The sequence below is a fragment of the Balaenoptera ricei genome, chromosome 19 (genome assembly GCF_028023285.1).
Source record: "Balaenoptera ricei isolate mBalRic1 chromosome 19, mBalRic1.hap2, whole genome shotgun sequence".
NCBI classification, from domain to species: Eukaryota; Metazoa; Chordata; class Mammalia; order Artiodactyla; family Balaenopteridae; genus Balaenoptera; species Balaenoptera ricei.
Window position 1 is genome coordinate 58,060,068 of NC_082657.1, and position 18,563 is coordinate 58,078,630.

At 46.4% G+C, this 18,563-nt stretch overlaps 1 protein-coding gene across 1 annotated transcript in view; it reads left to right on the forward strand.

Annotated features, from left to right (window-relative positions):
- The first annotated feature begins 430 nt into the window (after positions 1-430).
- Positions 431-18,563, forward strand: part of CDH13 (cadherin 13) — a 1,051,470-nt gene continuing 1,033,337 nt past the window's right edge. The window contains exon 1 of the mRNA XM_059904794.1: positions 431-709. Within this exon, the coding sequence (XP_059760777.1) occupies positions 665-709 (45 nt within the window). The 5' untranslated portion in view covers positions 431-664. The remainder of the gene's footprint in view (positions 710-18,563) is intronic.

The following is an 18,563-nucleotide window of genomic DNA, read 5'->3' on the forward strand; positions in this document are numbered from 1 at the left end:
AAAATCTATTGCCCCTTGATGGATTTTTTCTGCAAGCTAGAATTGATCTGTCGTCTTTGTGATTTGTGAGATGGCAGGGAAACACCAAACACCATCATGACTTGGGCCACACTGGAAAAAAAATAAGAAAGAAAAAGAAAAAAAAGAAAATCCACCGCCAAGTCTTTCCTGGCGTAGAAAGGGCTGGAACTGCTGGGGTCATTTTATTTGATTTATTGGAAATAAAGTGGATCTTATTAACATTTTAATAAAGAGAATCTTTTGCACTGGGCTGGAAGTGGCCGCCAGTACCCGGTGGAATTCCATTCTTTGGAAAAGTGGCATCAGCTGGCGTTGCCCAACGTGATTTTTGGGGCTGGGCCCCAACAGTCCAAAAAAGCGAACGGGCCGCCTCCTCCGAGGGGCTCGCTCTGCGCGAGGTGCTCGCCCCGTCTCTGCCATGCAAAAACGAGGGAGCTTTATGAAGGAATCCGTCTTGTAAAGCCATTGGTCCTGGTCATCAGCCTCTACCCAATGCTTTCGTGATGCTGCCGCTGATCTATTTGGGAAGTTGGCTGGCTGGCGAGGCAGAGCCTCTCCTCAAAGCCTGGCTCCCACGGAAAATATGCTCAGTGCAGCCGCGTGCATGAATGAAAACGCCGCCAGGCGCTTCTAGTTGGGCAAAATGCAGCCGACAACTCCGCTCGTCCTGTGCGTTCTCCTGTCCCAGGTAGGGAAGAGAGGCTGCTGGGCGCACCCCGCGCCCCGTTTCTGCCTTCCGATTGCCTGGCGCGGGCTGGGCGAGGGGGTTTTCGGGGGGTCAGGGGACTCCGGGCGCGGCGGCGAAGACAGCTCGGGGCTCAGAAGGGAGGTCATACCCAGCCCCTGAGATCCTGGAGGGCGAGGGGGTGGGCCTGCTTTCCCACTCCGGGTTGTGTATGTATATGTTCGGGAGACGTGGAGAGAGCTCCGAGTCCTTCTTTTTTTTGCAAGCAGGGGCGACATTCTCGCCTACATCAAGTGGGGTAACTTTGATTCGCCTCCTCCGGAGGCTCACGCATCGGAGACTCAGCTGGAAGCGACTCCAAGGAGTCGTGGTTTCCCCCAACCCAGCGCCGATCGGGGAAGCGCAGCTCGGGTCGGGATTGCGGGCTGCCGGGCTGGAGAGGTCGGCCTGGCGTCGCCGACTTCCCGGGGCGCCCGGGCCCCCTCGCCCAGCCCGGCGGCGCGCTGGAAGGCGCCTCGGGCCAGCCGAACGCCGCAGCCCGGCTGCCGCTGTCGCTCAAAGGCGCCGGCCGCGCCCGCATCGGGGTCCCTTCCCTCCCTGACCTCGGGCCCGGAAGGGCCTGAGCGCGTCCCCTCGCCCAGGCCCCAGGCCCACTCCCCCCCGCCCCCGCCCCCGCGCCCCCTTTGTCCGGCCCACGGGAGCTCCGGCCCTGAGCCCTTAATGCCGCTTCTGCTGTGTGCCCGGGCGGGCGCAGAGCGCGGAGAAAGTTCAAGCCTTGCCCACCGGGCTGCAGCTGCCTGTTAACCCTCAGGGCGCTGAGGCGAGAGGGAAGGGCCGGCGACCCGGGAGAGGGGGCGATGGAGACGTGGTCCTTAAGCAAGCATCTCTGCATCTCGGAGATCTCAGGAAGTCTGTGGGCAGGAAAGCAGTACTCTCAGGAGGCCAGACTGGAGGTGCTGGCTGGCGGCCGGCTCAGCCCTGCTCGGGGGCCTGTGTTCTGAGAGCGCTGTTACCCAGTCCCCCCGGCCTTCCTGGCAGCCTACGGGACTTGGCATGAGCTAGCAGGCTACAAGTGGGTGGCTGAGATCACGGCAGGGCCAGGCAGAGAGGAGGGAAGGAGACAGGGAGTGCCTTGGGGTGCTGGAAGTGGGTGTTGAGTTCCTGGCCAGGACTCCTAGATGCCAGGGGAAGAGGCACATGTGTGAGTGTGTGAGTGGGGTGAGAGGGAGGGTGAGGCAGCTCGAGTCCCAGGCAGGGGCTGGCTGGGAAGCAGAGACGCAGTGCCGCCTGCTAAGGGGAGACCACTGATGCGTCCACGTGGGGCTTAGACTTCGGGAATGGGTCAGTGTCCCAGGAAGCAGTAACCATGGTAATGACTCAGAGTTGGGTGTGAGGGTGGATGATGGCGCTTGGGGGCAGAGTAGGGTGCCTGGCTGCTGAGCCCCCTCCCAACTCCTGCCTTCTTTCTTCCCTGGGTACACAGCCCCCATTCATCACTGCCCAGTCATACTCTTCTTCTACTAGGGCTTTGGGCTGATTCTCTTGGGGTCCCTGTAGCTTTAAGGTCTGCCACAAATCCTATGCCTGTCTGTGAGCCAGTTTTCTAGACTTTGTGAACTCTATCCCTGAGGTAGTGTGTGTGTGTATGTGTATATATATCTATACATCTATATATAGATGTATAGATATATATATCCCAATTTAGCAGGGTGGTTCAGAGCATGCCTCTGATTCAGACAGATCCTCTCTGCCATATGCTAGTGGTACCACCTGGGCAACTCGCTTAACCTCTCTGAGCTTCCAGATTCTCTGTGGTGAAGTAATTTTATCACCTTCCTAGGATTGCTAGGCAGATTGGATTGCATTCAACAGCATGTCCTAGGTAATGCATTTAGCACAAGGCCTAGCACTCTGGGAGCTTGAGGTGTCTGGGAGCACTTACCACTGCCTTACCCAGGACTTTACAGTCCTTTTCTCCGTGGGCATGTTTTGACCTCAGTGTGGATTCCAGGGTTTGGCCGAAGTTTTGTCTTCCTTCGAGCAAATCAGACCACATGACAGCACCCAGCAATTCCCATGCACTAGGGGCTTACATAATGCCTTTTGCAAAGCAATTGGTGTGTCTCCTCTCCCAGGGCCTGACTGACACAGGTGGCTTGTGAAGGCTGTCAGCTCTCTCAGTTTCTTTAGGATGGGGGAGCAGAGGTTTTACGAAGAATTTAATTGCCCGCCCTAAGAGGCTTATTTCTCTCTTAGATTGTAATTCATAATCAGAGCAAATGTCCACATTAGGACAGCAATTGATATCCTGGTAGCAATAGCACCTTGCAGGGAAATCATTTTGGTGCAAATCAGTTAACCGGCAAGAGGTTCAAGTGCAGAGCTCTGTGTGCCGTAGCAAAAGGAGGGGAGAGTCTTGGAGCCTTTGAGTCAACAAGCGAAAGCAAAACTTTCCTGAGGCAGAGAGAAAACAGAGGAAAGGGGAAAAACAATGTAATAAAGCCAATTAGTCACTCGGCCTTAGTGGTGTTCAGGCAAATATGTGTGTGTTTTTCTACCACAGTTGTAGTACTCTGGGTCTGGCTTTGGAAGCCATCAATCTCTGTAAGTTTATTGGCTAGGTTGCTGTTTTAGGCATTTTGGAAGGGGGAAGAGGAATTCTAAGCAACAATGGCTGGAAGCTGGCAAAGCTGAGGAGCAGTCACCTCTCTTCTCCCCTGGGGCATTTTGGGTAAGCCCTTACCACAAGTGGCCTCTGGAATTTGGCTATGATAAATAATGAATGTGAAACAAATCAAGAGAGGACATGAGCTAGAAATTCCACTGTAAATATGATTCCCCCACCCCCAACCCAATTAGGGTATCACATCTAGGCAGGCAAAAGTTCTAACAATGAATAAGTAATCCCCCAAGAATTAGGATTTTAGGGAGTGGTTCAGGTTTGGAGAGCAGTCACTTGGGAGTGACTAAAGTTTCCACGGAATTCTGAGATGTTGATTTAAAATGGGGAGGTTTTTATTGGAGTCAGAATCTTGATTTTCAGGATTTTAAATGAGAATCAGTGTCTTCTAGTGCCCCTGCAACTTCATATATTGTATTTTAAGGGCAGTGTTTATTTGCAGAACCCTTTTGATGGGGAGGAAAGACTGTGAGAATTGCAGAGGGCATCTCTTGCTCTGAGATGGGTTCAACATGTGACAGCCTATAAGATTTCAAAAGCACTGGGGAAGCAGAGATATAAGTGGTGAAAGGAATTGCCAAGTGGTAGCGTTCATATGTCTGAACAACTTTTTTAGCAAGTCCCCAAAGAGATTTAATAAACTGTAAGGCTGAATATGTGATCTGGAATTTATGTAATACCACAGTCTATATTAAAAGCCCCAACAGTCATCTTAGCTAATATCTCCTGCTCTGCCTCCGTCCCTTCTTTTCTATCTTTAGCCCTTGGGCTTTCCATTAAATAAATCTATTTTTTTTCTAGAAATATCCTCTGTGTGTTACCGTGCCATTGCCCAACAAACCAATGTACCCAATAACTGCATTATCTAAAAGTACCAGCATTTGGATGTTTATGTTGAGTCTCAATCTGAAGTTCACTGTTGAGGTAAAAGTACAGCTGGGTTCTGGAGAATATCTTTCTTTCTTTACCTCCTTCCAAAAAGATAGTTGCTTGGGGAGTCCAGTTAATTTCTATCTGGTGGAAGCTAAGGAAAAGGCCAAACTATGGATTCAATTCGCATCTGAATGACAGTAGCCAACAGTATTACATATTTCTGTGTGTGTGTGTGTGTGTGTGTGTGTGTGTTTATGTGTGTGTGTTCATCTCTGTGTGTTTTGATCTTGTTTTAATACCTGTTGAAAATTTTCTCCAGAAGAGGGCTCCATCCACAGCATTACAAAATTCTAAATCTACAGCTCATATTTTAAAGAACTTCAGTGTAGAAGCTCCATCAAAACCAAACTATTCTCCTTATTTTCAGTTATTTTCTACAAGCTCCCCTAAAGAGAAGTCCTGTCATTTTGCACTGAGTATCTTTCCTCCTTTTTTTCCCTATTGTAGTTGCTTCTGTTCTATTTTATTCTTCAACTATGTATCCCCTCTGAGTATTAGAGCAGGGAACATTTCAAAGGTAGACAATGCAGTATGATATGTGAGGAAGTTCTGAAATTTCCTGGCATTTGACTTCGGTTGGACCTGGTTTTACTCTTTACGCAGCCAAACGGCAGGCACAGTTCTGCCTGTGAAAGGAGATAATCTTCCCCATTAGGTCACTACCCAGAAAAGCGAATCATTAGCCAGGTGCACTCACCGTGCAACACCAGTTGAAAAGGAGAGGGAAATATCAGTCTGTCATCCAATTACAATAACCAGTTGGACAGAATCAATCGAGTGACCACTGGTTTTGGCATCGTTTCCACTTAGCTGTGGGCAAGGTACCCACACGCCTGGGAGAATCTGACCCTCCTGAAGGATGCTGCCAATACAATTCCCCGCAGCTTATCACCTCTGCAGCCGCCTGGGGACCCCAGGCCTGGCTCCCTCTATCTGAGCAGACTGTACAAATGATGACTGGCTGGACTGTAGGACCCCCTGCACCTTCACCAGATATGAAGTAGTGGCTTTATTCTGGAGTTAGGGTGGAAAGTGATTTCTTTCTCTACTGAGAGAAGCTTCTAAGGGTAGGCTAGGGAGGAGAAGAAATGACATTTCAAACTTGAAATGCCGTCTGAGCCAAGGCTCATGGAGATGAATGGGTCGCCCTTTGGCATAGCAGGTTGAACCTCGAGATATCTACTTGGTGGTGCTGAAGCCCATTCATCCCAATTCTGCAACTCTAGATTCCAGGGAGAAGTTGCAAAGTAGACGCCACAGGCCAAATGTAGCTCATGGATGTCTCTTGTTTGGCCCAAATGTTTTGAAAAGTAGGATATTGTACATTAAAAAACAAAACAAAACAAAACAGGTTTCTTGCATTTCTTAAAATGTCAGAAGGTTAGGCAGCCCTAGAGCCACATTCCTGCAAGGCCACTCTTCCCTGGAGCTGAGTCACTACTGCCCCCTTTAGGACATGCCTCTGTAGTTTGCCACAATCCCCTCCACTCCCTACTGTCCACCCAGCCCATTGTACTCATTTATTTTACCTACTTGCCCTTGTAGGCATTTCCATTGGGAACTTCTGGTTTTGCAAATTTTGAGCCTTGATCAAACTGATGTAGTCAGTTTTTCAGTGATAGGCTATTTGGAAAGGAAGGGACTAGCCCCTTTTTGATTGCTCTGATTGAACCACATGGATGTGAACTTTGGAAGAACATGACCAAGGGGACTGCACCTCCTCCCTGAGAACATTATTACCATCAATGCCATTAGGTGACTAGGGCTACCCAGAGCAACACAACACCCAGGTCACTGTTTCATGTGGAATAGTTACACCCAGAGAAGTGACACACTGCAGTTTTCAGTCAGTCTGAGTGCTGGTACCAGGGTGTTGGTACACCTTAAACATTGTTATACATCAGCAGCCAAGAGGCTCTGGGACCACTGGATAATATGTAGGCCCTAGTGCACTGTACGAAGTATTACAGCAAGGGCATCCCTGACCTTGGAGTACAGTGACTCCCTGGGCATTGCCATTCCAACAGTGTTGCTCACGCACAGGATGCGTATCATCAGAACGTCACAACACCTTACTGTCCTTAGTCCTGCAGGGAACTCTGGGAGAACTGAGCTAACACTCCGAGCATTTATAACTTCAGGGTAATGTTAGCTTCGTAGCTTTGTTGTCTAGAGTGCTCTTATACACAGGACATTGTCACCTCTAGTGCCAACTGCAGTTTGTGTGATGTTTTTGTAACTGTTTTTAGCAGTTAACACCCACCACAGTCTACACGCAGTGCTAATGCTACAACTAATGTCCTCTGGCTCCATAAATACTAGACTAATCTGTCCACTCATCCCGTACCAGCAGGTAAGCCTCAGGTAACTATTGTTTTCAGTAGCTACAGACCCCAAAGATCAGCGTAAATATACCTACATACATATACCAAAAAAAAGTGATTGTTTTTCTTCTGTCAGTTGCCAGCAGAAGTCAAATTCCTGAAAATTAGCCTTAGCAATAGGCACGTTTTAACATGTCATGTCTCACTTCAAAGGCCCCAGTGAGTGTCACCCAATCTGCTACAGAAGCACAAAGCCCCTGTGTCTCCCAGCTGAGCGCAGGCTGGGCTGGGGTGGAGGGCAGCAGCTGCTCAGCTGAGAGCAGCCCTGCCACATGCCTGGGCAGGGCCAGGAAGTGAGCTCAGCCTCTGGAGGAGCCTGGGGACCCTGCAAGGAATGTGGCAGCCTCATTCCTGCCTTATGCGGCCTCTAGGCCAAAGTCTCTTTCCTCCAGGGTGGCAGGGAACTGCTTTTCCATGAGCTGCAGGAGATGGTGACTGCAAATGCCTGAAGCTCAAGCTATTGGGATAATCTCCCTGTCAAACAATGTGGGGTCTGCGGAGAGTTGCTGGACCCTGCCAGTAGAACCCATGGCTGACTCAGGCCACACAGGCCCCGCCTTCAACTGCTGTAAGCTGCGGGGCATCTGGGATCATCTAACTCAGGGGTTGCAAACTATGGCCCGTAGGCCAATTCCTGCCTGCAGCCTGTTTTTATAAATAGTTTTATTGGAACATAGCCATGCCCATTCATTTATATAATCGTCTATGGCTGTGCTTGTGCTATAACAACAGAGTTGACACCATATGGCCCACAAAGACTAAAATATTTACTATTTGGGCCTTTACAGAAAAATTTGCTGACTCCTGCTGTGGCTCAAAATTACAGCCAGAGAGACTGCAGAGAGCCTTGTCAAGGTGCAGAGAGACATTAGGGGTTTGTATTAGGAATTGTCCCTTCTATGCCCCAAGCACTCAAGCAACTTGACTTCAGGGAGATTCACCTGGGACCAAATGGATTCAATAAATACCTATTATATACATGTGGGACCTACTGTGTGCTCCAGGTACAGCTGCTAGTAAGGCTGATTCAGTCTCTCTTCTCTTGGGGCTCAGACCCCAAGAGATCCCCTGGCAGGGGAGATCAATGTCAATTAATAAATATTTCAAAACAGAGACAACTGCTAGATGGAAGGAAACACAGTTGTGTGAGATCATGTCATTCTATATGTTTTGCTTGTCTGTGCCTTTTCTTTCTCCTCTACTAAAATATAGGCTCCGTTACAGCACGTGTTGTTGTCTGATTGAATCAGTTTTGTAGTCTCAGGGCCTAGAACAGAGCCTGGCATATAGTAGGCCCTCAGTAAACATGAATGAATGAATGAATGGATGAATGAATGAATATAAGAAAGGCATCAGATCCAGATGAAGGGTCTGGGAGGCTTCCCTGATAGCCTGCTGCTTGGGCCACAGTCTGGAGGAGCAGTGAGGCTTATGGACAAAGGAACACTAGGGTGTGGTGATGGGGGAAGCATTCCAGGCAGAAGGCCCGGCCTGGGGGAAGCCTGTGCAGGAGGAAACACCACACAACCCAGAGAGTGGTGTGAGGAACAGCCGGGGTTGCCAGAGCCGCTAGCACCTTGTCAGCCATCTCAAGGATTTTGGTGTTCGTCCTGGAGCAATGGGCAGTCATTGAAAGCAACATGGGGAGGGTATACTGTGACAAGGCCAGATTTCTATTTTGAAAAGGTAATTTGGCTGCAGTGTAGTTAGTGGATGGAGCTGGATATGAATGGAAGGGAGAAGCCAGTCTAGGCTTGAGATCATAGGAAGAGCAGGGACTCTTGTTGCTCTAGACTAGGGAGTGACAGTGCAGATGAGAGAAGTAGACACACCCTACTCAGAGCATCCAAGAGACATTTAGGGGAGAATTTGGCAGGGCTGGGTTTGAGATGGCAGGACAAGGGCTAGGGAGGTGTTAAAGATGCAAGCTTGAGTTCTGGCTCTTCCAGTTGGCAGAAAGCTGGAGCCACTTGCCCAAACAAGGAACCATGTGTTTGACATCATAAACAGGGCCTGAGGGCTCTTCCCATGGGGGTGTTAGCCAGGCTGCAGCAATGCTCCTCACGCGAGGCGTCCAGGGCCCCAAGGTACGCTGATGTCCGCAGACCAATCCATGCTTGCATCTGGGATGGGCACCGTGGGGCCTGGCAGTGCCCTTGGCTAGAGTGACTGATGTGTAGCCTTTATAATTCACCAATCTCTGAGGCTTTTCATGCAAAAGATATTTGAGAGAAACATTGCTAAGCCCTTTAATTGTTTCTTGAACATTCAATCAGCAGCACTAGAAATATTTCTTACATGAAGCAAATAATGGTCTACTATTTTCAGCAATCACTTTGCGAATGCTAACAAAGCTTCATTTCAGCATCCTAGATATAGCCTTGGTGATGTTTATGTTCCTAGGTATAGTAATCTTCTTCAGCTGGGTGCCAGGCAGTGGTATGCTGCTAAATGTTTAACAACTGCTTTCTCTCTAAAAAAGAAAAAAAAAAGCAGCACAGGTACGTTATCCTCAGAAGGTGAGGGATGTACAGTTGTCCACTTGCTAAGTATTTACTGAAGCATTTGGGGAGTTCATAGGTAAACAAGATGGACATGGACATGGAAACTGTTCTCGTGGTCTTGTGGTCTACTGAGGGCAGCCAATAAGGAACAAGAAAGCAAATAGCTGAAATATACACATTTGGTAATTATTACCATAGGAAACAATAGGGGCTAAGATAGTATTGAAGGGGTGAGGCTGCTGTGCTCTCTCTCCTTTCCTTCCATCTTTCCTCCTACCCTCCCTCTGTTCCTCCCGTATTTTCTTCTTTCCTCCCACAATTTTTGATATCTAGCAAGTGCCAAGCATTCTGCTAATTTGGGGATCCGGAGATGAGTACAACACGGTCCTGGTCCTCAATAGGAGAAGTGCTGGAGGTGAATCAGGGCCTCTGGTCTCCTGGGACCCAGAGGAGCTAGTGTCTTAGTTTATGAGGATCAGGGAGACTTCTGAGACTTTGAGAAGTGAATTTGAATTCTGACCCAGCCTTTTGCATGCTGTGTGACCTCTGATAAGTTACCTTTTTTCCCTCTTCTTCTGTTTCCTCCTGTGTCTAAACAAAAGGAGAGGCTACACCTCTCTACACTTGCCTAGCAGGTGAGTATTAAATAAGTGTATGCTTACGGCTTCATCACATGATTGCCAATGCTAGGAGCTTAAAGAATACTGGTTGCATTAACTTTTATACTCCATGCTGCAAGGTAGTTTATGGCTTGAAGGTACCATGGGGCCCTGGACTTGAGCATCTGACTAACTTAGAGGGGAAAAATACTTGTGTCCTTAAAATTGTACGGACATTAAAAAAATAAAGTTTGCTCCCCATAGAAGGATTTGCCAAATCTCATATTGGTAGCTCCCCAGTGATCATTCTCCTGGAGATTTTATGCTTCATAAAATTTTTTGATCTGGTGGGATGGTATCTTCTAGATGTATCTTCCCAGCAGCTGTTCCCAGGAGGCTTTATCAGGGCAGTATGTACGTGGGTATGCTTGCCAACACCATGAGCACTTATGATTATTATTATTATTTAAAATAAATCAAAATTACTGTAGTAAACTTATTGTATAATTTACTGCTAAGTGCCAGTTGCATATATTATCTCAAATTCTCACTGCAACCCTTAGGGACAACTATTCTTGTCTCCATTTTTATCTATGATGAAAAGAAGTTCAGAGTGGATGAGTCATCTGCCTAAGGCTACACAGCCACTAAGAACTGGGGTCAGGGTTTGAACCCATGCATTTCTGATTTCTGGGCATGTGAGTTTTCCTCCATATTTCCCTGGTATATAAAAAATTGCTCCCTTGTGCCCTCAAATGATGTAAGAATTCTCTTCCTTGACTATTTTGTTCTCTGGCTCTCTTGGAGTCAAAATAGCTGCCTGCGATGACCTCATTTTTGAACTCCTTGTCTCTAAAAGTAGGCGTGGGACCTGGACCTCCTCTCTGGGTTACTGGTTACAACCTTCAGAACTGGGTTAGCTCAGGGTTATTTTGTATACTTTATCGATGAGTCCTTGTGTTTGACCAGGGACAAACAAGCTACCCACACCACATGCTTCCCCCAGCGAGAACAGTCATCCCAGGGAGAACAGCCACGCAGAGGCCAGGACCCAGCCTGGGTGTGGCTCCTCTGCAGCTTCCAACGGGCAGGTAAATTCTCTGGCAGTTTCCTGCCTGCTGCTGAGCCCTGAAGCTGGACGGCATCCCTCCCTGGGAATGCCAAGGAACTCCATTGTCCAAGCCAGTGTCTCCTGAGTGCCACTGTCTACAATACTGTTTTCCCCAATCTATAGGAAAATGAGAAATACACAGCCTGTATCTATATCCAGACACTCAGATCTACAGTGGGTTGCAATTGGACTGAATCTAACCTGAAGTTTAGTTGTGTTTTACTAGATGAGGTTTCTTTTTTTCCTTTTAATTCAATTTAAGGACCTTTAGTCAGGGTAGCCACTGATTCAGTGAACATTGTTGAGTGCCTGTTATGTGCCTGGCACCATTTCATGTCCTGGAGACAGAGTAGGGAGCATTCACAGAGCCCCTGTGCTGGCAGATACACACACTCCCCCTTTGCCCCAGTCCTCACCACCCACACAGTGACCTTGCCTTTCTGCCTCTCTCAGGATGTATCTGTGCCCCAATCTATTCACTCCACATTTGATTAAGTCATTCATTTAACAAATATTTACCGACCAATGACCATATCTCAAGCAGGGTGCTTGACACTGGGTGAGAAGCAGTGATTAAGAAAGACAAGATTGCCTGCCCTCATGGAGTCTATGTTCTCATAAGGGAGAAAGAGAGTAAACAACAAAAATAAGTAAACATGATAATTTTGGAAAATGATAGTGCTCTGAAAAAAAGTTTTAAATGGGATAGGCAGTTGTTCTGAGCTTATCCACTACTCTCTTTGGGGATGGAATGTTCATTGTTCTGATGCAATGACCGTTCTACTTTTTAGGGTTAAAATGTCTTATAATTTGTAAAATGAAGTTGGTTAATACATAGAGGGCATTTTTGTCCTTAGTGTTAAAGTGTTATTGGCAAACCTTTGCCATTCTCTATTTTTTGTTTTTCTTAAAATTTTGCTTTTGGGAATCCAAAACTATGGCAACCAATGACTTAAACCACAGGTAGGTAATCTTTTTCTGTAAAGGGCTATCGAGTAAATATATGGTCTCTCTTGCAACTACTCAATGCTATCAATGTAGCATAAAAGTAACAACAGATAATATGTAAACAAATGGGCAGGGCTGTGTTCCAATAAAACTTTATTTACAAAAACAGGCAGAGCTGGATTTGGCCCTCAGGCTGTAGTTTGCTGATCCCTCATCTAAACCATTAGCCGCCTCACCAGTTGGTCAAATTGGAATAGGGCAGAGGCCAGGGATAGAGACCAGAACTTTTTCTTTGTTGTCTTGTCTTCATGAGAACTGTGGTACTTCTTTAGCACCACATATCACTGGGATTCTACGTTAACTTAGATCAAGGTAAAGATGCTGGTAGTCAACTATGGAATGTAATTCTTAGACCAGCTCTAAAAGATATAATAATTTAACTTTTATATTAATTATCTGGACTACAATTCTTAAGGCTTTCTCACCACCCAAAGGTATATTGGTGCTAAACCCTGTATCTTGGATTGAGTTCTCCCAAACGGTGATGGAGGCACGGGCTTGTACGCAGGGAGCTGATGTGAGAGATGATTCCAGTTCACAGACATGAGGACTGTAAAACAAGAAAGAAGGAAAGCCAATAAAAAGTGTATCTTTGAGCTGGTTATGTCATGGGCAACGGAGGCTCACTGCTGCTGGGGGCCCTTGGAAGAACTGTGTAAAACTCGCTTCAGAATGGTCCCTCTGCAGGATAGGAGGCTGGAGTGTACATCTACCTATGCCCGCCTTCCATTGGTCAAGGGTGGCCTCTGGTGCCATTATTTCCTCTGTGATTCCCTGCTGAGGCTTTGTGACCCTGGGGGCAACCATGGTTTTAGAAAAGTTCTGAGCAGAAAAATGAAGAGGCATGACAGGTGCTTGGATGGACAGTACACTCCCTGAGTAGAACATGAGTATATAAGGGATTCCAGTTGCCACCATTATGTGTTACTGGAAACTTCCTCAGTAGAGTTAATGATAAAGGAAACAGTTGTGGTGGTTGTTTTTATAAACCCTCCAAATTCAGTTTAGCACCCACCTGCAAATATGCTCTTTCCCACTAGATGGTACCAGTATGCCAAAGCCCTGGAATGCTACCTTAGGCCCTCATTTTTGAGGAATACTTTCCCACTACTTTTGAACAATTTAGGAATAAACGAGTTGAGATTGGAGGAACAGACTATGGGTGTTTTGGGAACAGAAGATGGAAGAAAAGTGGAGGTTGTCTAAATAATTACCCTCATTCATTCGTTCACCAACACATCTTACTGACAACCTTCTAAGTGCTCACTCTCTTCTCGGCACTGGGAATACAGAAGTGAACAGTGTACACAAAGCCCCTGCCACAGTGAGCTTCCATACCGGTTGCGGGAGAGACAATAAAAAATGAATGGGGGGGCTTCCCTGGTGGCGCAGTGGTTGAGAATCTGCCTGCCAATGCAGGGGACACGGGTTCGAGCCCTGGTCTGGGAAGATCCCACATGCCACGGAGCAACTAGGCCCGTGAGCCACAATTACTGAGCCTGCGCGTCTGGAGCCTGTGCTCCGCAACAAGAGAGGCCGCGATAGTGAGAGGCCCGTGCTCCGCGATGAAGAGTGGCCCCCGCTTGCCGCAACTGGAGAAAGCCCTCGCACAGAAACGAAGACCCAACACAGCCAAAAAATAAAATAAATAAATAAATAAATAAATAAATAAACCCCCAAAAAAAGTTTAAAAAAAAAAAATGAATGGGTAGATACATGATGTCTATCAGGTGGTGCTGTGTGCTCTGGAGAATGAGAAAGCAGGCAAAGGGATGGATGGGGGCAGGGAAGAGCACAGCCCTTCTCATATCTTCCTGTCCTGTCTGCTGGTTGGTAGGGTGAGAGATTATTTCCATCTATTTCCTAAACCCAGTTCTGCCACTCACCAACCTCTTATGAGTATGTTTATGTGGTTTATTTTCAAAATGAGACTGTGAACTTGTGGAGGGCAGAAGCGGTGTTTCGCAAACGGGCGTTGACCAGCTGGAACCTACTTCAGCCTAACGCCCAACTCCACCAACTACTTGTTGGCTGATTTCATTTATCTGGAATCATTGGGAATTATTGTTGTTGACACATAATAGAGTCACATTTTACTCAAGGGTTAGATTATAAAGTCAAGGTTTCAGGCAAACATAGAGTCATCATTAACCTTGAGATCTCTAAGTTGCCCATTAAATTGCAGTGTGTTTGGTTCTGTGTATGCAACCTTGTACTGTAATCAATATATAACAATGTATAATGCATGCAGTGATGTACAGTGCATAATAAGGAATATATGCAAGATATAATTTTATAGCATTTAATTGCAGTATTTAAATTGTTCTTTTTCCTTCTCTTTTTGGTGGAAGAGCTAGATTTCCATTAGTTAAATGTGCATATGATAAGACTTTGTGTTCATTTAAACTGGTTTCCTAATCATGTAATCCCCACCAGGCTGTGCATAGGGGAGGGCAAGAGCTATGTTCTTTGTGCTCTATTCATCTTTGGGTTCCCACCACCAGTCGCATGCTTTGGGGCAGAGGAACAGCAGACTAGTAATATTAGTAGTAGTGGCCGTAATGGAGGCTGACATCTTAGTAGTGCTTACTATGAGCTGGGCCCTGTGTGAGTACTTTAGTTGTATTAATTAGTATATTCAATCCTCCTAATGACTCTGTGGTGTATCTAGTATGATTTTAATTCCATTTTACAGATGGAGGAATTCCAGGAGAACTTGATAAAGGTCACACAGTTTTTTAGCTCTGGGGCTGAGATTCAAACTTGGGCAGTCCCAGACACAAAAGGCCACATGTTGTATGACTCCATGAAATGGGAAGAACTGCCCAGAATAGGCAGATCCATATAGACTAGAAGTAGATTAGTGGTTGCCTAGGGCTGGCTGGGGGAAGTAGGGAGTGGGGAGTGACTGTTAATGGGTATGGGGTTTCTTTGGGGGGTGATGGAAATGTTCTGGAACTAGATAGTGGTGATGGTTGCACAACTCTGTGAGTGTACTAAAGACCGCAGAATTGCGTATTTTAACAGGGTAAACTTTATAGTATGTGTATTATGTCTCAATAAAGCTGTCGTTAAGCGGGAAAACAAGCAGACCTCGGGCAGTCCAACCTCTGGGTTCCTGCAAGTGCCACCCCTGAGCACACACAACCTATCCTACAGGCACTCACCACTTGCTAATGGCATCCTGCTTGTTTTACTTATGCTAACTTGACTATTCCTTAAAAGAGCCCTATTGTCTGCCCCATTTCAGAGATCAGAAAACTGAGGCAGAAGGATACCGAGAAACTTGGGGCTGGCAAGCGACCCAGGGAGTTCTGGGCCCAAATCATCCTTTGACTGCTACACTGGTTTTCACACATTTTACTAATTGAAAGCAATAGTGATTCACAGTTGCAGGTAGCTTTAGCCCATTAGAAATAAAGCAATGGTTCCTTGCTTTTGTTTTGCTGATTTCCAAAGTGGATTAAGATCCATCTTTGTCTCATTGGTTAGTATGCCCATCTGGCTCACTTGTCTCTGGTGTAGGGTCCTGACAGTAAGACCCAGAAACTATAGGAGAAGGAGGTGTGTTAGAGTGGCTGACTTCAAAAAGTAATAAGCATATGTGGCTCAGGAAGAGAGAGGGAGAGAAGAGAGGGAGGGGAAAAGAGGGAAAAGCAGGAGAGAGGGAGAGGGAGAGAGGTAGGGAGAGGAGAGAAAGTGGGAGGAGGAGTGAAAGAGGGTGAGGGAAAGAACTGAATTGACATGCTGTCGTTGTACTCCAGTTGATACCCAATTGCTGAAAGGATTTACCCAAATTAACAAGAATGTTTGGCACCCCTTGGCTGGTTCAGTTAAAGATTTCCAACGCTGGTAAAGAGAAGGCAATCTAAGGTCTAAGGCACTCATCATAGTCTGAATCAACGACCTGCTCCCCATCCCAAGCACACTCCCCCATCAGCACCTGCCACCTATCCAAGACCTTCTTTGATTCCCAGGCTCCCTAAACATGTATGTTACTCCTCTCTGCCCTTAACCTTGGGTTGCTGATTTGTATTTCTCTTTCACGTTTAATATTCAGAGTGACAAAGCCCTTAGTCATGCGCAGTGCAACAGGGAAGGGCAGCAGGGCTCGCCCCCTGACCAGCCCAGGATGCCTGTTTGTGGTCCTGGGAAGCGAGGATTTATAAAGGCACAGCTAAGAGACTGTAAATACCTTCCTGAGTCTCCAGTCTAGAGGAAAAGCCACAGTTTGGACTGGAACAGGAGCTGGGGATTGAAAGGCCTCTGGCTGAGACCTGGTCACCCACACGGCCGGCTCCCAGGTGACAGGGATTCTGCTGGGCTCCCTGTGATTCTTAAAGCCTTCCCCGGTGACAGCAGGGGATCATACAAAGCCACATGAGTGTCTGATTCAGCCCTCCCTCATCATTTCTCCAGTGCACTGTTTTGCAAAGTGTATTGTGAAGACATACTGGTTCCGTGGGTGGTTAATAAGGGTTCTGGAAAACATAGGTTTGCATGTGCTAATATTTTGGGAAACTCTGAAGTTGCACAGAGAAGTGAACCAGGTTGTGTTTTGTTTTTCATGACTGAACATCCTTGAGACTTTAATGTGCATTTGAGTTTCAAAAAGATGCTCCCCAAGGCTGCATTACCAATGCTCTCCCCAAACTCCCAGGGGTAAGGGTATTCTTACATAGAGGACATCATGAGATAGGGATTCACAGGACTTGGGTGGGAAAACAAGCTGTGTGGACTCTGGGGTCTCAGAACTTGGGGCTTGACCTATAGGACCAGCAGTGTCAGCAACACCTGGGAGCTTTCAGAAATGCAAATTCTCTACCCAGGACCTACTGAGTCAGAGCTTCTGGGGGTGGACCTAGCAATCTGTGTCTTCACATGCCTGCCCTCCGGGGGATTTCGATGCTCTCTGAGGTTTGCGAAGCTGCTGGTCCAGTGGGCTAGTGGGGAGAGAACTACCTGGTGTTCTTCTGGGTGAAGGAGGGAGACACAAAGCCAGGCTAGGAACGTGGCTCCCCCACAGAAAGCAGAGATTACAAAATGAAGATCACCAAGACACAGGAGTAGGAGCTAAAAGTTCTGCTTGGTCCCATTATGGCCATGGGTATTTACTTCTGTGAGGCCCTGAGCTGTGTTTGCAGGATGCCTTTAGGTGAAAATTTCTGTCCACACAGGCAGACCAGAAGACTAGGGTGAGGACAGAGAGACAGTCTGTGTAGGGGAGGCAAAACCATACCTCTACCCATGTTAGGTTTTTAGCTGGGGCTCTTTAAGAAAAAGACAGATTAACAAGAGAAAAACCAACAATTTGTTAACACATATAACTCATGTATACATGAGAGATACCCAGGGGAAAATGAGTAACTCTCAGAGGTGGCTTAGAACTCCAGTTTAAATACTCTCTTAAACTAAAGAGAAAGAACAGTATGTGGGAGGCCAGTTATGGGGAGGTAACCAGGAAAAGCAGGGTAAACAAGAGTAAGATAGGTTATGCAGATTTAAGTCTGCCTTCTCCATTGATAAGGATCCAAAGATGTCTCCGGTGATTAACTTTTGTCCTTCCAGGTAGAGAGGGGAAGAAGGACTCCTTTGTAAAGTTTTGTCCTGCTTTAAGGCAAATAGCCGGACGGCAGTAAGCTTTTCTTGTAGCCACTTCTTCTCAGTTGCCTTTAGCTCAAAATAATCCTTATGCCAAACTGGTATATTTTGGGGTCGTATATTCTGCTACCCTTCATTTGATTTGGCAGACACCTCCTTTGATTTTATATGTATGTGTGTAATGTGTGTATGTGTATATATATGTATACATATATATGTACACATATATGTGTATATATATCTACACACATACATATATAACACAATACATAATATATATATACATGTATATACAGATGTATATACATACATAGCACATATACACAAAATGTATATATGCATATACAACATACATAAGTATACATATACACAGGTACACACATGTACATGATGTATATATATATCCACATAAATACATATAAATTTAAATATATTACATAAATATATATATTACACCTATTAAGCACTAGTCGCTATTGGTACCTACTAAATTCTAGGCCCTCTAAGGTGAACCAGACAGACACAGATGCTGCAGATGCTAATCTTGAGGAGATTCGAGACATGAGGGAAGAATAATAAAAAGACAATGACACTTCTGGGTCTATGAGAAGAGCTCCAGGCCAGCTAGGTCTACAGCCATTGGGTTTTGAAACCCACCCAGAATAATTCTTTGTGTGCCCTTGTGAATCTTTGCTGACCCTTCTGATACCTGCCCATGATTCTTACTTGAGAAGTTCAGTCTACACCAGTGGTTCTCGGCCAGGGGCAGTTGTGCCCACCAAAGATCACGTGGTGATGTCGGGAGACATGTTTGGTTGTTGCAACTGGTGGAGGGGATACTATTGGCATCTAGTGGATAGAAGGCAGGGATGTTTTTCAGTATTCTACAGTGCACAGGACAGCCTTCTACCATAAAGAATTACCCTGACACAACTGTCAATAGCGTGAGGTGAGAAAACCTGGTTTAAATGCAGAGCTTTATACTCCCCCAGCACACACAGGAATTTTTATCTCTACCCCATCTCATTATTACTAGA